The 18,403-nt window shown below is 57.0% G+C and overlaps 1 protein-coding gene across 13 annotated transcripts in view; it reads left to right on the top strand.

Moving 5' to 3' along the window:
- Nucleotides 1–18,403, top strand: part of Znf618 (zinc finger protein 618) — a 161,145-nt gene that overhangs the window by 95,685 nt on the left and 47,057 nt on the right. For 9 of the 13 annotated variants that reach the window (XM_046451223.2, XM_046451224.2, XM_046451232.2 and 6 more), the window contains 2 exons: nucleotides 6,193–6,452; nucleotides 15,753–15,848. In XM_046451223.2, the coding sequence (XP_046307179.1) occupies nucleotides 6,193–6,452; nucleotides 15,753–15,848 (356 nt within the window). The remainder of the gene's footprint in view (nucleotides 1–6,192; nucleotides 6,453–15,752; nucleotides 15,849–18,403) is intronic. The other 4 variants (XM_046451227.2, XM_046451236.2, XM_046451228.2 and 1 more) reach the window with 1 other exon arrangement.

Below are 18,403 nucleotides of genomic sequence, written 5' to 3' on the forward strand. Positions count from 1 at the left end.
CGTGTTGGGCCCCCCCAGTAATTCCAGGGTGAGCTTAGCGCCAACGCCCGTAACTGCTACACTGCAAAGGCCCTTTCCCCATATTCACAGATTCTGGGATCAGGATGTGGACATATCTTTTGTGGGGGGCACCCTGTACCCCATTACAGAGTTGAGGAGGTCCAGACGTGTGTGTCAGAACCAAAGGCAGAGCTGTGCGTGCTGAAGGAGGGGGAGGGAGGGCCTGTCTACACCCCCGCGTTAGTCAGCAGTGACAGAATCCCCGACAGGAACAACTTAAAGGAGAGAAGGCTCATTCTGGCTCACGGTTCAGTCCAAGGTCGACTGGCTGCATCGCTCTGGGCCTGGATGAGGCAGGACGTCAGGACCCGAAGGCCTGGCAGAGCACAGCTGCTCAGCCCGTGGTGGCCGGGAAGCAGAGACAGGGGGAAGGGGCCTGATTTGAGATACAGCCCCCCCCCCCCGCCTGTGACCCACTTCCTGCGCGAGGCCCTGCTTCCTCAGCTCCCACCACCTCCCAGTCCTCCCGTGGGGTCATGGCTCCGTCAGGTCAGCCCACTGCTGAGCTTAGAGCCTTCCGAATGGTCGAGTCCCTTCTCCAAAGTCCCACCTCTGATACTATCACACTGGGGACCAACCCTTTCACATGCAAACCGTGGGGACATTCTAGGTCCAAACTGAAACAGCCACCTCCCCATTCCAGCTGTGTGTGTGCTCGAAGCCTTTGTGATGGAACCCCGAGTTCCAAAGGGCCATACTTTGAGAACCATTGCCTGAGAGAAAGGCCAGGGCTCCCGGTCTCCTTGGGCAGGGGCCCATTGGGTCTGGCTTCCCTCCCAGCAGACCCGCGTAAGCAGTAACCAGTGACCACATATAGCAGGTACTTACTGAAAAATATCCTTTTTAGTGCCCGACTTTGGATTTGATGTTGAAGTGTGACTTGGGTTAAATATAAAATTCATAGCATATCTTGAGCAACTATTTTGTAGTTATCTATATATAAATCTATTTTACAGCGACACAAATAGAATAGATTATGGAGTGTCAGCATGTAGATAGATTCCGAGTGCTTTTTCACTAATATACCTAATGATTCGTGCTGAGAATATCCAAGGGCTCCACTGTACATTTAAATGGATATAATTAAAATAATGAGCTCTATTTTAAAAAATGATATATGAAAAAAAATTTTTTAAGGAAGTTAGAAGGAGCTGCACCACTAATTCAAAGTGATATAAGTACTTCTGCAATTCCATTGTTATTAGGACACCTAATTAAATGCAGAGCATCCGAGAAAAGCATCGTTGGGCTTGTAAATCTAAAGTGCAGAAGTCGGGGGAGGAGAAGGAAGTTGCCTGTGTCCTTGATGCTGGGGCTGGGGGTGTCGTGAGCCGTTGTGCCTGTGGGTGAAGGAGGGCGGCTTCTTTCCTCGAGGGGCTGAGTAAGGGGTCAGGCTGGTCACACGGCTGCAGCTGTATCACCCGGCATGGCCTCTGAGTGTTGGGGTACAGGGTGAGGGTGAAGGAGCCAAGGAGAGGCTGCCTCCCACGGGCGGAGCCAGGGCCCTGCTTCCTACCTCCCAACTCCTGGGGCTGGTAGGTTTGCAGAGGGACAGAGGGTGGGGAATCCAGACTCATGGGCTTAGGTCCCAGCTCTGCCCTGTGCCGAGGGTCTCCAGTGATGCATTCATACCCAGGCCTGTTGCAAATGGATGTCCTTCAGTTCTGCAAACCCACATTGAGGATCCGCTCCATCCCAAGGGACCGTCAGGAGGCACAGGAGGCTTGAGTCCCAGTGCCATCTTATCAGGAGGTGGTCATTCTTTTGGTCATTGACTGAGTACAGCATTTATGGAGCACCTACTGTGTGCCTGCTGGATGTTAGGAATGCAGCACTACATAAGACTGCCAAGACCTGCTCGTAGGTGTGAACGGCTTGGTGAGTCATAAACGGACAAGATATCTTCAGAGAGCGGCCAGGGCTGCAGAGGAAGTAAAATGAGGTGATGAGCTAGAAGCTAGACAGGGAGGTCAGAAAGGTGACCAGTGCCCTGAGATGAATTCATTAGCACGCTGTGGGAGGACAGCTGTAAGCGTCACCTGTGCGTGCAAGGTGGACATGACATTCAGACAGGGAGTCTAACTCAGGCTCCAAGCTGCGAAGGCTTCCCAAAGGCAAGGAGGACGTCATGAACTAAGCCATCGTCGTACAGGCACCTGCCGTCTGTGCACATCCACTTCACGCCAGGTCCCTGGCTGAGCTCCTCACAGGCGTCATCTCCCACCCCTGCACAGCGAGAGTCGTGGTCCCCTGTGACCGACAGGGAAACTGAGGGTTGGAGAGGAGTCTTTGCCCAAGGTCACAGGGCATGTGAGTGGGCAGATGGGAGTTACATCCAGCTCCCCCTTCCCCACCATAGTGTCCTGGTACCAGTGAGGACTCAGGAGCAGGGAGGGACACTGAGTCTGTCAGGTTCAGCACATGGGCAGTGAAGGAAGCCGGGGTGACGGGCTTCTGAGGAGGAGGCTGTTCCATCAGCTCCTGTCTTGTCTCTGTGCCCAGTGAACCTCAGGACAGGCAGGACTGGCCGACTGTTAGCACCATGTGGTCTCAGCTAGTGGTGGGAACACTAGCAGTTTCTCTCATGTTGAAAAAAACAGTGCATTGCTGGCTCCTCCATCAGTATGTCAGTCTCTGCTGCATGTACAGGTCTAGACAAGGTCCTCACTCCCTCACAGGCCTCTGTCTCATTACCCAACAGTGGTAGAACCTGGGTTTGAATGTCTGTCGGTCGGAATCCACAGCCTGTGCACTAAAATCCATGCCGTGTAAGGTCCTATCCTTGCACCCTCCGCTCACTATTTATATTAGTCTGTTTTCTGCTGCTATTACAAAATACTCAAGACTAGATACCTTATAAAGAAAAGAGGTTTATAATCCCAGAAGCTTAGGAGGCTGGCTGAAGCAGGAGGAGTGCAAGTTCAAAGCCAGCCTCAGCAACTCAGTGAGGCCCTAAGCAATTTAGTGAGACTCCATCTCAAAATTAAAAAGTGAAAACCGCTGGGGCTGGGGCTCAGTAGAAAAGAACCCCTGGGTTCAGTGCCTGGTGTGAAAGACAGAAAGAGAGGGAGGAAGGAAGGGAAAAAGAGGTTTATTGAGCCGCAGTTCCTAAGGTTCAGGGGTGTGGTGCTGCCCTGGATTCTGGAGAGACCTCAGGGTAGATGGCATCACAATGCTGGAGACGTGTTCAAGAGGTAGCGGTCATGGTGACACAGGAAGCTGGTGCGCGTAGAGAGCGGGACACTGTTGCCCAGCAGCCCACTCTGGTGGGAGCTGACGCACGCTGTGGGACATGCTCATCCTGCTGAGGGTGGCACCTGTGACCCCAGTTACCTCCACTAGGCTCTGCCTCTTACATGGCCACGCTGGGGACCAGACCTGCAGCACGGGGACTTTTGGGGTCGCACTTACACCATAGCTCCTCTCTCCCTGCCCCACAGCAAGGGATGGTGGGCGCCAGGGAAGCATTAGCCCTGGGCTGACCCAGCTTCCAAGCCTGGTGCTGGTCCATCCCACTCCATGACACCTGCGTTCCACAGGAACGTCCCCGGCCTCTGCTCCTGCCTCCGGGGGTGGGCCTCTGCCCCAGGCATTGCCTACTGTTGCTGACCGGCTGCAGCAACAGAATAGCCTCCTTCTCCGAAGCCTCGGTGGTTCCTTGTGACCTCTCACACCTGCTGGCTGCCCGGAGCCGAAGGCTTCTCTGCCTGCGAGGATGGCAGCGAAGCACTGGCGGATGGAGTGGCTGAGACCCCGAGAGGAGACGGGTCCTGCCCCGGCCACACAGCCACACACTCCCCTGTGGAGGCGCAGCAGCCAGGGGACCGCCCGTCTTGCCCCTCGCTCAGATGCCCTGGGTTTCCACTCTGTTCTGGATACTAAAGTTCAGAAGTCGGTGACGTGGGGGCTGGCAGGGCTGCAGGTGGGGAGGCTCCCTTCTGAGGCTGAGCGCCGGATGCCTGTGACAGGTGCCTGTCCCACCTCCCACGCCCTGACACCACTGGACATGTGAGCCCACCAGCCAGGGCCTGGGCTTCCTGGAGTGTGAGGCAGAGAGGAGCTGGTCTGCTGCAGGGGTCTGTGCGTTAGGACACTCCCCGGGGCACGGGGAGCCAGGGGGTTCCCTAGACAGATGAGCCAGTGACTTCTGAGGGGTGGACCATCGGCTTACGTTTCCTACTGTGGAAGGAGCCCAAGCCGGGACAATGTCTGGTGCTGGCGTGCTACATGGTGGGAGCAGCACCTCTGCGCCCACTGGTGAGAAGGGTCCTAAGGGCCTGTCATTCACGGCAGTGGGAGCGGTCACAGGCCGGGCACTGTGGTGCTCTCCCTGTGCTTGATGAAAACCCACGTGACAACTCCCGTGGCTCCGGTTTGCAGATGGGGAAACTGAGGCTGGGAGATGCGATGGCTGGCACAGCTGTGAGAGAAGAAGTGGCGGTGCCCACCAGGGCTGGTGTCACCAGCCTCCCTGTCCAGGCCTCCATCCGCTGTCCTGAGGCCCGTTGGCCCACGCGGGCTGCCGTAGCAGAGCGCACAGACCCTGCGGCTCCACCAAACAGCAGTTTCTTTTCCAGATTCTGGAGGCTTGAGGCCGAGAGTCAGGGCCCAGCTTGCTCCAGTTCTGGTGAGGGTCTTCCTAGCTTGCAGGTGGCCACCTTTGCCCTGTCCTTGTGTGGAGAAGAGCACGGGCTTTGGTAACACCACTGAACCCCTTCACGAGGCCACCACCCTCTTGGCCTCCTTAAGCCCAGCTGCCTCCTAAGGACCCGATTTCCAGACACAGTCACGTTAGGGATGACGAGGGCATAGGAATGGGGGCAGGCACCGTGACCCACAGCACCTCCAGGTGGCCTCTGCTTGCTCCTGGCTAGCTGCCCCCACCTACCCTCTTGGCTCAATACCCCAACTATGTCCAACCTGGGGGACAGCTGGATTGGGGCCAGCAGGCATGACACGCCCCAGGTCCCTGGCGGATGGAGTGGCTGAGACCCCGAGAGGACACGGGTCCTGGCCCGGCCACACAGCAAGCCCCTGCAGATCCAGGCCCAGAGCCCAGGCCCACCGCCGGGTGCTTCAGTAGGTGTGCCCGGGGGCTCTGCCTGAGCCAGCCTTAAAGGTCACAGTCCAGGCCCTTCAGGGCACTGGAGAGGCCAGCATGGCCAGGGCGGCCTGCCCAGGCCAGCAATGTAACGATTTCCAGCGTGTGCACGCCTCAGCTTCCTTACCACACAAGGTCCCAGGGCCACAGGGTGATGTGGAGAGTCTCGTTGAGATTGGCTCTGGGGTGGGTGTCAGGGCCTGGCCTGCCACTATTTTTGTGGGTGGCCCAGGGCCGTCCCGACTCTGCTCCTGACCCCTGTGTCCTCCTGTGACACAGACTCCATAGTGCATGCCCTGCCCTGCTCAGTGCTGACCCTGCTGCTCCAGGTTCTCTGGTGTTGGAAGAGCCACCTCCGTGCCCGAGGGCTGGCTCCCCAACATGGCCATCGCGGGAGCCTTTGGGGACTGGAGTTTCCCCATCTGTAAAACAGGAGCAGGAAGAGCTTGGAGAGCTCTCCAGGCGGCCTGCCAAGGAGGGAAGGGAGCAGCACGCGCGCTTGGCCTGCGCCAGACACTTAAACCCTGGCTGCTCAACACGTGCTTTGAGGAGCAGGCACCAGCTGACCTGGGAGCTGGTCAGAGACGCAGAACCCCAGGCCCCAGCCCTGCTGCAGCATCCCGCAGTGATCAGGGTCCCTAGCCGGTGCAGGTGCGTGTTGAGGTTTGAGAAAAAGATTTCAGCCAGCTGCAGGTACCCTTCTAGGACGCTGGTAACTCACTTGTGGTCAGCACCAACGAGGGCCAGGAGTCAACTGGGCACATCTGGACCTCTTTAGACTCCCGCTCTCCTAACGGTAACATTAGTTGGAGCCATATCAGCCTGGCAGTTTTCAAACTGTGCTTCATGGCCCCCCTGGGAGCCTTGGGGCAGCCACGCGGACTGTGTGGGAAGCTAAGTGGGCTGGGGGGTCCTGCTGTCCACTCCATACACAGCCTTGCGTGTCTCTGTGGTGCCTGTGCTGGTGGCTTCCCAGCTGGGCCTGGGAGCAGGGATGGTGTCCACTCTGAGCAGACTCTCCTCTTTCCTAGGGAGCGCTTGAAGCGCAGCCAGAAGAGCACCAAGGTGGAGGGTCCAGAGCCAGCGCCAGCTGAGGCCTCGCTGAGTGCCGAACAGGGTACGATGACGGAGGTGAAGGTCAAGACAGAGCTGCCCGACGACTACATCCAGGAGGTGATCTGGCAGGGTGAGGCCAAGGAGGAGAAGAAGGTGGTCAGCAAGGACGGGACAGGCGACGTGCCTGCAGAGATCTGCGTGGTGATTGGCGGTGTCCGCAACCAGCAGACCCTTGGTGAGCACCCAGCCGAGAGGCTCAGGGCCAGGACCAGGGCGGGAATGTGGGGCTAGCATCGTGGGGGAGTGGGCCTGGCCTCTGCCCCGTCCTCTGCTGAGAGCCCCCGCAGCAGCCCGGGCAAGCCTGTGCTCCTGAGCCCCACCTCTGCGTCTGTCTGCAAAACCCTACCCACCTGTCGGGCCCTTGTGGCAGCCAAAGGCTCAGGACCTTCTGTGGGCCTCCTGAGTCCCTTGTGCCCGTGTGGGGCCGGAGTCTCCCTGGTCACTTGGCTGTCTGCCTTTCTCCCTCCTTGGTTTGATCACGGTTCCTGGGGGCAGTGCCCAGCTCAGGTCCTGCCCGAGCAGACTCCTGGTCAGGATCAGATTAGTGACACCACACCTTGCCCTCTTAGAGGAGCTGTAGAAGCCAGCTTTCTAGCAGCGCTTTCTCTTCCTTCCTCTCCCGGGGTCCCCCACAGGGCTCCCTGCGCCACTGCCAGGCTCACAGCTCAGCTGCCCACAAGCCCAACAAACAGGCTTGTTTCGTGTGAGTGGAGCCAGCAGGACAGGTGGCGGGGACCGGTCCAGTTGGAGCCCCTCACCCTACGCACGTGGGGTGGCTGCTCCTCAGCTGGTCTCTGAGCTCAGCATCGCCAGGTCTCTCACAAATTGCACGCCAGGAATGAGCATTGCGATGTGAATTCTTTTGGTTTTCAGTGTTGGCAACAAATTGCACTTTTGAAATCTGCCAAACAGAACATATTTGTGGGTCTGAGTCTTTCCAAGGGCCACAAGTTTGCCACCCCTGCTCTGTGAAACGAAGCCCACGGTCCTCAGCCTGACTTTGTCGCCGTGTCTCGTCAGACCCCGGGCTTCCGTTTCCATCCGCGCCGCCCTCCACGTTTCCTGAGCTTGCTGTGTCTTTGGGAGTGCCATGCCTCCTTTGTCACTGCCTGCCCTTCCTGGCTGGTCTGGCCTGCCTTTTTCTAAGTTCCTGCATCTGCCTGGTGTGCATCCTGTGTGGCCCTCAGGGCCTCATGGTGAAGGTCCCTGTATCTGTTCCACCTGGTTCCACTCAGGTCCTATGGCCTTTTCTCCCCAGCCACTGGGCTTGGCCTTGTGCCCCCTTCCCAACCGTCCCTCTGCTGTTTGGGCTGTGATCGGCCCTGCCTGGGTCGTGCGGCACCTCTGACACCTGTGCTTATGTGTCTCCCTGCCCGGCATCGCCTGCTCTGCACGCTGGCTCCAGGGAGGCCTTGCCAAAGCAGACCCATGCAGCTCCCTGCTGCTCAGCCTCAGGACCGACTCTTCTGTCTCTGAGTTGAAGCTATGGCCTCAGGTCCTCCGTAGCCCCAGGTCCTGCCCATCTTTCCATACCTCTCATTCCAGAGCAGTCTGCTCTTCTCTCTCCTGGGAATGCCTTTGCCCTTTTCCCAAATCACCCCACACCTGTGCCATCTGCTTTCAGAAGCGTCCCCTGATCCCACTGGCCAGAAGGTCTGTTTCCACCCTGGCCCTCACCAGGACACCTTCCCACTGTCTCTTTACAGTAGAGGCCTTCACTGTGTCTGTCTCGGCCAGGTGACTGGTAACCCCTGAAGTTTGGAGCTCCAGGACCTGCCTGATTTCTGTCCCCTTGCTCCCCACTCCTGCCCATGGTACCTAGCAAGGTCCTGGCTTCCGGAAGTGATGTTCACAGTGGTACTGTAACTGCTGGAATGGGGCTGGGTTATGCTGCAGTAAAAAAACGTCCTAAAACAAAGAGATCTTGGCATCTTAAAACTCCACAAAAGTTTATTTCTTATTTGCACTGCATGTTCATGTGGTCACAGGGGGCTCTGCCTTCCTCTGGGCTCAGACAGAAATCAGCCCTTATGTGGAATTCTGCTGGCCAAACAAGCCCTGGGTGGGCTCCCCTGGCAATCGTTGGCTGTAGCCAAAAGGAAGCGGTATTAAGTCCGCTCGAGCTAATCACATGGTTCTACCCAACGTCAAGGAAGCTGGGTACAGTCATCCTTCCACCGCCGGAATCTGGGTGAATAGAGTGTCTGGAACAGGTGTTTAGTGCCAAAGGAGACAAGCCTTTTCAGAGGTTGGACCTGCCCTCCTGCCGTCAGTAGTCACCCCCACCCCCGGGGTCAAGGACTGAGTTCCCCCTGGGTGGAATTGTTCCTGGGGAGAGGACATGCCCTTGCTCTCCTTGGTGTGCGCCGTGAGACTCACCAGACCCAGCAGCTGTCTCATGCTTACCAGGAGATGCCCAGTGAGGGCAGCAGAATCCGAGTCTTGGAGTGGAGCCGGGGCTCAGGTCCCCCAGGGAAGCCTCGAGCATCCAAGCCAGGGAAGCGTTGGAGCCTTCCTGTGACGCTGCTTGCACAGGGACAGTCCCTGGGTCCTGGAGCCTTGTGCCAGCCACGATGGGGTTTCCATCTCAGCTGCTGCTCTGCAGTGAGGCCCCTGGCCCGTCTGTCTCACTGTCCTCATCTGTGAAATGAGGCCTAGTTCCTGCCCCAGCCACCTCCTGGGTGTGGGAATCCAAACTGGCACTGAGGGCACGGTGTTGCCCGAGAATGAGCTCCGCTGCTCTGACTGCGAGGGGATCGAGGGGATCGGGCCCCTGACGTGGGAGTGTGGTGCCCCGGGCAAGTTTCTCGCCCTCTCCGTGTCTCAGTGCCACAGCTGCAAATTCCCCAGGTTACGTGAGAACCAGAAGAAGCCTAGGCACAGCGCTTGACAGGGTGCTTAGTCAGCAGCCCAGGGCGGTAACGTTGGTGCTGTGCAGAGTGGAAAGTGCTCTTCAAGGTGCGGCACAGTCACGGTCCCTGCTTCCCGCCCCCGACCTCACAGGTCAGCCAGTGTGATGTGGGGAAGTACGGCTGGGGAGGAAAGTTGGCACTGGGCGAGTCCTTGACTTCCCTCCGGTACTTGAGTATCTTGTGAAGCATCTAAGTAACCTGGTCTTGGCACCAGGTTTGGAAGAAGTTGTAGGGGCCAAGGGCAGGTTGGGGTGGAGCCACCATTTTGGAGGCTGTACCACAGCAGGGCCAGAGCGCTCCCTGCTGGCCCCGGGGGCTCATCTCACCTCCCCCAGGGCAGGCTTCCTGCTGGGGGGCCTGGTTGCAGCTGAGGAGGAGGCTGGCTTGGCCTTTTAGGAAAGAAAGGCATTAAAGAAAAAGAAAAGAAAAAGTCAGTGTGAGAATGGAACCTTTCAACTTGTCTCATCTCCAGGTAGCAAATAGATCTCACCTGGTGGGTCAAGTCCAAGCGGTTGCTGCTGGGAATTCTGTGTTGAGGACTTAGGGTGTGGCATGATCCATGGTTGATGTCTGGCCTGGATCCAGGAGTAGTGGTGGGGCAACATGTGCTATCCATTTAACATCCTTGACCCCCTCATTTTATAGAGAGGCAGCTGAAGGCCCGTGGAAAGGAAGAGACCTTCCCAGAGTCACATAGCAAGGTGGTGACACTCACCTCATAGAACCTCTCTTGCACCCGCTTCTGAAAGTCAAGCAAGGAGGGAACCACCCATGGGGTCCTGGAGAGGTGCGGGCTGGTTAGAGCCAGGTCTTTAAGTGGGCTCATGCCACAGGGTACCCCTGTGCCCCGGTGGCCCAGCCTGAGGAGTTGATGTGGCCCAAGGCACTGGGCGGGGTGTGTCAGGGCTTCGCTCACCCAGCCGTGCTGGGGCTCGGAGGCGGGCTTCGTTGCTGAGTGGAAGAGAGTTCCTGCCTGGTCACCCGAGCTGCGCCACAAGGAGCCTCCCAAGTCCTCTCTGGGCCTTTGAAGGCCGTCAGGCCAACAGTGTTCCCAGCAGCACCGACATTGTCCAGGGCGCTGGCGTTGCAGCTCCTTGGGCAGGGGCCAGGGGCATCGGTGCCCAGAGTCTGGCTGCCACATCTGTAGAGCTGCTGCCTCCACACCATGCTTCCCAGGGAAGCCCTTGGGCTGAGAAGGGTGTTTCTCACTCTTAAAAAGAACACCACTGCCAGCCGGCCGCTGTGGCTCAGGCCTGTGATTCCAGCACTTGGGAGGCTGAGGCAGGAGGATCACAAGTTTGAGGCCAACCTGGCAATTTAGCAAGGCCCTGTTTCAAATGAAAAATAAAAAGGGGTTGGGGGTGTAGTCCAGTAGGGTTTCATCCCTAGCCCTGAAAAAAAAATCACAGCCATTGGAGCTGGTGTGGGGTTTGGGGGCAAGACCCCCCAGCTTTTTTTTTTTTTTTTTTTGAGCAAAAAATGTACAGATAATCCTGAACTTGACAGCTTGGTCAGGTAAAACCAGAAGTGAAAGAAAGCAAGTTGACAGACCCCGTGCCCACTTGACAGACTCCAGGCAGAGCTGCCCGACAACCTTGTGCCGTGGCTGGACCATGCTTGAGGTCTCAGGAGCTCCTCTCTGAGGAGTGATAAACACAGGCACTGTCCAATTCCATGATCATGGTATTGCCAACTGATCACAGCAGTGTACCTCAGAATCCTGCTCAACCCGGCACACCCAGCAGTCACTGCCCGTCAGCTAGAAACGGAGAATTGGAGTGGAAGTCTCCTTAGCCCAGACCAACCCAAGGCAATGGGTTTATACAGGACAACCGGCTGTGGACCATTCCCTGCTTCCAAGAGGTAGGGACGCCAGCCCCGCTCATGATGGTCAGAATGTACCATCAGCAGTGAAGGCTGTTCTCTGAGCCATGGGACCGTTGGTCCTTAATCCTGAGGAAGGCCAGGTGAGGGGCTGGGGGCTGCAGGTGCATGGAGACCAGGGGTCTGGGCTTTCTGGTGTGGGGCAGGGGCCCACAGAGGGAGCCAGCCATCCAGCTCAGCTGGGCCCCACTTCTCATGAAGGACCAGCCAGGTTATTCCAGAGAGTTAACTGTGCGGAGGATTCCTGTGGAAGAGCTGGGGACAGTGTGCCCGAGGGGGAGATGGAGCAGACATGTTCTGGGTGGGCCCAGCCAGCACAGGGACGTCACCAGGAGGCGATTTCAGTTCAGTAACAAGAAGGACATGGTGACTGAGGAACTGTTTGGTACCCCGATGTAAGTGTGTAAGGGAGATGGGTGAGGAGGGGGGTCACTGGGTGGGCTCTAGGAATGGAGTCGGGGGTCAGGAATCTGCAGGGTTTCTAGGCAAGTTCTGAGCCCCCAGGGAGGGGGTGCAGAAGAGGAGGGAGCCTCAGTCCCAAGGTGGCAGCTGGGCTGGGCTCTGGGAGGAGCAGCAGAGAGCTTGACAGCCACTCAGGCGCGGCCACGTGGGTTTCGGCCTGTGACAAGCTCAGGCGGTGGAGGTGCCAGGTCCTGCTTGGCAGAGCCAGCTGACAGCTAGTGTCCTGTTTCAATGGGTTGTTGGCAGGACTTCGCGCCCAAGCCTGCCAGAACCAGCGCGCAGCCCTTTGCAGCGCCATGCGGAAAGAAGGGGTCCTGGCTGCCCTCCAGGCCCGTCTGGTCTCTGCAACGACTCTCCATCTGGTGGTCTCGAGTGGGAAGGGACCTGTTGGAGGATCCCTGTTGGAAAGGGTTCCTGGACTGCACGTCAGGGGACGGCCCCACATGCCGAGGGTTCATGGACAAGTCAGGGGACCAGGAACGGGAGTTCCTAAGCTCCTGAGTGTCGGTGGGTGGGGTAATGTCTGCCTGTCTTTCCAGAGGGAACCTTAGGGCAGAGAGGAGTGGTAGACATGAGAAGGGCTTCAGGGAGAGCCGAAAGCAAGGCAGATGCAGGCATCAGGACTTTGACACCTCGGGGGTGACCCGGGAATGATAGGAACTAAAAAGCCAGTGGGTCACACATTTTTTTGTTCCCTCCTAAAAGAGTGTTGAGACGCAGTGTGTTTGTTCTTTCACATTTTTGAGTTGACATCTAATGTTTTTATCCAAAGTTTAAGTAATTGCAAAGGATACGGTTTCTGGAATACTGTATTTCAAAAAGGGTGGCACTTTGGAAATAAAGCTGTGAACCTCTCTTTTAAATGTATCCAAGGGAATCCGTGAAACAGCATTGCTATTTGAATATCCGCCATCGTCACTTAAAAAACATAAGAGCAAGCTCATCTTTAACAGCCAAGTGTTTTATATCTTTCCTTTTTCTCCTTGAACTCTTATTTCCAGTCCACTTCCCCCCGGGGTTTTATCCTAATGTAATATATTTTTTTATGCTTCAAAGTCTTTTATTGATCACTGTTTCACACTCATCCACCACAACAAGAGGTACATAAATTGAAGTAGAAATTTCTCCCTGAGATCATAAAGCCCTGCATTTTAAAGCACAATTTTTTTTCAGATTGAGTTGTTATTAGCATGCAATTCGTCAAAAGCAAATTTAGATAAATAGCAAATGTAAAAGTAAAAAATTATCGAAAGCACACTTCCTGATGGAATGGCTGGGGCTTGCTTGCTTCCTCATTTGGCTCCTGTATCTGCAAATTCCTATTTCTTGTTGCTGGGATGAGACAAGACAGCCTTCTTATTCCTGGTCTTTGGTGTTCGCAGGGGGAAGTGCTTAGGAAGCTCGAGTGTGTAAATCAGGAGCTGGCGATGGCTGGCGCTCTGTCGGTGGTGTCACTCAGCAGTGTCACTCTGTTCTAAGATGTATGCCAAAAATCACGCAGGGGTCTGTGATCTGACGGGATTTTAACGGTCTCTTCACTAACAGCTCTATTAGATCCTTCTTTATTGGGGGTGAAAGCAGAGAATTGGATTCAAAATGGAATTGTCCCCAGTCATTAGATCCAGTCACCTTCCAAACCCTGGTATTCCGGGTCTTCTCTGTGCTTGGAGCCCTGAGGCTTTCCCCGGGGAGGCACTGTGGCAGGATTAGGGTGGGGAAAGGATGCCCTTTGGTTTTAAGGGGGAGAAGGGTGAGAGGAGGGTGTGGGGGGGACCAGTGCGTGGGCCTCCACCTGCTACCAGCCCCGGTGCATTGATTTTAGGAAAGAGTCTGTTTGGAAGTTGATGTCCGGAGAATTGACTTAAAACTACTGTCCCTTGGACAGCTGCCACAACCCCCCAGTGCCACAGTCTGGCTGGGCACAAATGCCGCAGTCTGGCTGGGCACACAATCACGAGCCACCACACAGCTTGTAGATTCAAACAGCAACTCTTTATTCCCGAACTCACAAACACGTTCTGGGGAAATCCACGTTCTCTGCCCAAATCCACGTTCTCTGCCCAAATCACTATTCACTGGGCTTCTGTCTCCCAAAATATACTGTCTGAATCCCGTGAGAACTCAAGGGGAACTCAGGCAGCAGGATACGCCCTAATCCCAGCAGGAATAATCTTAAACCTTAAACCTGGAACCTAAACTGGGAACGCCCTAAACACGATTATCTTAAACCGGGAACACCCTAATCCGCCCTGGTCCTTGAGCAAGGTCACCTACATTCAATGTCACTGCAACATGGGGTACGCTGGCAAGGAAATTGTCATACCTACTTGGCTAATGGCTCCCAGCACCCCAGGATCTGTGTCCCCTCTTGGAAGACCCTGCTTCAGAGGGCATTCATTGTGAGGCCAAGCCCCAGAAAGATCAGAAGCCCACTGTCCACTTGTCCTCTTGAAGCACCCCTGTCCTCAGGCAAACCCTGGGCCAGCTCCCGTGGTGCCTTGGGACCAAGAGGTCGGGGATCCCCTGAGCACTTGACCTGTGACCTTCTCTCATCGGCCTTGGTTTCTGTCTTGCTGTATTTTCTCTCTTCTGAAAGGTGTCCAGTTTCCCTAGAGTTAACTGTGTGCCCCCGATGGGAGCTGAGGGTTACCACCCGCCTCCTCTGTAGGCCCCGCCCACTTCTCCCCACACACCTGGCCAGGCTGCCTCGGGTGCTCTAGGCCTCTGCCAGGTGCTCCGGCAGGTGCAGGTAGGAGCGTTGACAAGGATTCGTCTTGCAGGCTGGGGACTGGGGACTCCTTGCCGCGCAAGACGGACGGGAGGGCACAAGGTTGGGCTCCTGTGCTGGTGAGTCCTGCCTGCCATCCTGGAGCTGAGCCAGAACACTGAGTGGGGTGCTCTGGGGAGCCCTGTGGCTGCACCAGACACGACGGGGGCTCTGCTGCCCTGCAGAGCCACAGGGAGCTCTGCGACTGGCCAGAACACGGCTCACTCGGCATCCAGGAAGTGACCCGGCACCCAGGGCTCTGGAGCCTGAAGGCTGGCCTTGAGCCCATTTTCTCGCCTGCCATTGGCTGATGAACCTCTAGGACCCTGTGCTCACCTGTGGGATAGCGGGCTGGGGAGAGGGAGAAGGGGGGAGAGGGAGAAGGGGGGAGAGGGAGAAGGCGGGAGAGGCCCGCGGGGCTGTCAGTGGCCACTGCTCAGAAGCACAAGGCGCTGTCCCAGAGAAGCTGGTGGCGTGGCAGGTCCAGCAACCTCTGGCAGGTCGCCCCTTTGGTCCTCGCTTCTCTCCACTGAAAAATGGGGATGGTGATCACTTACCTGTTGGGGTCATGAGGATGACCTGAGCTACGCAGCAGCCCTGGGCTGGGACCCCGGGGCCACCTGCTGCCCTTGTGAACTGGACGATTGCCGCACATAACTGCAGAGCCTGGCACTGAGCAGGTGGGTGGTGATGGTAACTGCTGAGGTTCGGGAAGGGACAGGAGCAGCTGGGGACCAGAGGACCAGGAGGACGCACAGCAGGGCATCAGCAGGGCAGGGGACTGAGCAGAGAGCAAAGAGAAGCTCCTGTGGTGCTCCCTGCACTAGCCTGGGGGTGATAGTGGCCAGGGGACACAGGCACAGTGCCCATGGGGCACATCTCCATGGAAGGTCATCTTACTGGAAGGTTTGGGGGCAGAAACTTGAGTTATGATCGTGTGATGCGCCAGGATATAGAGAAAAACATGCTCCTTGTTTTCCTGGGAGGCATTCAGGAAGTTGAGTCCCCCCCCACCACACACACACACACCCAAAAAGTTGGAAAGGCTAATGGTAATAGAAGCTATCATTTATTGAGTGCCTGTTGTATACCACACACAAATAACTTGAGGGGGGTTTGTCTTGGGCTGCTGCTTCCTGCCGTTTCTGGCCTCCTTGGTAGTGTGAGTTCTTTGTATCTTGAAGGAAGCTTGAGTTATTCAGGTGTGAAGAACAGAAACAGAACCCTGAAGGGGCGCGGGGGGACCCCACAGGGGCTGCCTGGCAGTAGGAACTCATGAGTGAGGAGGTGGCCCCTCATCCCGACATGCGCCGAGGATTCTAAAGCCCTGATGGTGCAGGGGACAGGCCATCAGGATCAGGCCCTGTGCGCCCACAGCTGACCCGCCCCTCCCCAACTCCCTGGCATTCTCCCGCATTGAGGGCTCTTTCTGATTTCTTATGCAATTCAGATGGAAAAGCGCCCGAAGCCAGCCCCCGCTGCAGATCTGTGCGAGGCCGGTATTCAGGGACCTGGATTTTTGACCAAGCGTTGAGATGTACACCGGGTACGTGATGGACGAGGGACAGGGCCTGATCCAGGTCAGCATGAGGTGGCGGTGACTGAGTAGCCACCAGCTGCAGTCCCTGTGGAAGCAGGCCTGCAGTGGCTCAGGCACAGGGACCATCCACAACACCCTGTCACCTTGTGAGCGTCACCTCGAGAGCACCTATCTGCTCTGGGGCTCCAGAAACAGTGGCTGGCAGAGGGAGGGTGGAGCGTTTGGAAATCCGGGGTTCTGTGAAGCGGGACCCCTCCCTCAGCACTTCCTTTGAGTCACAATCCTGTGAAAAAGACAGGGACAAGAGGGCCCCATGGCCACAGGTGTCTGGGAGACGCTGGGTTAAGCAGCAGTGGCATCCTTCACTACAGGACTTCTCAGTCCGACCCGGGGACCGGCCACACCGGGAGGTCTATCCTCACAGTCTCTTGGCCGCGATCCTGCTTCTTGGGAAGCATTCAGGAAGTTGAACGCCAAAGGAAAAACTGTAAATGCCGATGATAACAGCAGCTATCCTTTATCAGATGCCTGCTGTGTACTGCGATAAGGACCACAGTGTTACGGTCCCCCTGTTCTGTGGGCACAATGTTGCAGAGAGGAATCCTGAAGTGTGGCTCATCCCAAGGCCTGCCCGAGGCTCCCCTGATGTTTGAACCCAGATTGGCTCACAGCGCCGCACCTGGGGCAGCTGCTCCAGTGAGCTCTTCCCCGTCTCACCCCACCTCTGTCCACCTGGCGCCCTCCACAGATGGGAACCCGAGGGCAGGCCCATCCTGCCGGAGCACGAAGCTGCATGCCCATGGACAAGGCCCAGGAGCAGCCTGGACTCCCTGGGTGGGGCCAGGCCTTGGAGCAAGGCTGCCTGTGCCTGGGGCTCTCTCCAGGGGAAGGGGGAGAATCCTGTGAAGCCAGGGGGTGTGGCTTGTATTGACCCCATGGACTCCGCCCCTCACGGCAGCTGGGCTGGGTTCTACCTCCATGCCCCAGGACCCGACTCACCATGAGCCAGTCACGGGGAGCCCCTGACAAGGCAGGGATGACCACACCTCAGGATTCCTCTCTGAAGTCCATGGCAGGCGAGGCTTTAGCACCGTGCCTGGTACACAGCAGGTCCCATTTGTCTCCGGGCCTGGTGACCTGTCTGCTCCCCATTAGAGGGAGGGCAGAGATCATGTCTTGCTCGCTGGTGGGGCCTCAGTGCCTGGCCTGTTGCACATGCTCAATAAATCCTTGCTCAGTTGAAGGGGAATTGGCAGAAACTGTTGAAGAGGGGTAGTGGCGGCCAGAAGAGAGTCAGGGTCATTGTCACTTGGTGACAGATGAGTACAGCAGCAAGACACCAAGAATTTATGGCACCCTCACTGTGTGCCAATCACAGGGCTAAATACAGAGAGCCGTGCAGTGTGAACTTGGCCCTCCATGTGTTGGTCTGTTTTCCCATGTGACAGGGAATACAAATGCAGACCTTTAAATGACAGACTACAGGGTCCCACATGGGCCTTAGTCGCCCTGGAGGATCCACAGTAGTAGCGCTGGCGCCGGCCTATCTTCCTCACCGCCACCTCTGTGCGCTGGCTCATGGGACTGACCTCACTCGCGGGGAGTGGCGATCAGGAGTGGAAAGCGTAATCCTTTTATAGGTGGGAAAATCGAGGCTCAGGCAGGTGAAGGGATGTGTGTGAGGTCAGGCAGCCGAGGGGTGCCAGTGCCGAGCCAGCAGTCACACTGACCACCCAGCGTTCTCCTGCTGACTCTGACTCCTCGAGCCCACATCCAGGGACAGAGCCTTAGCTTCCAGGCACGGCAAAGAGTGGTGGTTGGTGCCTCAGCAGATGTCCGGGGTTGGGATGAGAGCACAGTTCACGCTGATTCAGTCTTGACCTTGACCTCTTGCATTCCCTGGTTTTCCAGCGAGGAAACTGAGGCACAGCTGGAATTATGAGGCTGAGCTCCGTCCCAGGCCTTGCCTAAAGCCAGTGTCCCCATACCTGGCTATGGGGCACCAGAATCCCCTGGGACCTTTTTGGAAAAGGCAGATTCCTAGTCCTGCCCCAGCCTTTCTAGAGCACCGAGACTGGTCCAGGGCCTCTGTGCCCGGAGGTGCTCCCTGGCTGTTGGATTGGGAAGAGCAGGGTCTGGGCGCAGGCGACATCCAGGCTGCGTGAGGGCCTGGTGGGTGGGGAGGGGAGGGTCAGAGTCTCTGCTCCTAGGGGCCCTGCCAGGCTGTGTCCCATGGGCTCTGCCTGCCTTCCTGCCATGGACCTAAACCCCACGCCATCTATCTGAAGCTTCACCTATCTGAAGCGCTCTCTGGGGAGTTCAGCTATTTCAGTCCGTCTGCTCTTGGAGGAAGGCCCACTGGGGACCGGAGTCAGGCGTTTGCACTATGTTGGTCTCTGAGTTTGAGGGTGCACTGTCATTCCTCTGCAGGTGTGGGGTGCTCTCCTTGCCAAGCAGATCTGTGGCAGGGCCCAAGATCTGCCCTGGGGCAGTGCAGAGCCCCCGGAGGTCTGCAATGAACAGAAAGAGCTTGATGTACCTGAGGGATTGAGATGCTGCTG

Source organism: Marmota monax, unplaced genomic scaffold (assembly GCF_021218885.2).
Source record: "Marmota monax isolate L192 unplaced genomic scaffold, Marmota_monax_Labrador192_F-V1.1 WCK01_AAM20220418_F8-fsc00020, whole genome shotgun sequence".
NCBI classification, from domain to species: Eukaryota; Metazoa; Chordata; class Mammalia; order Rodentia; family Sciuridae; genus Marmota; species Marmota monax.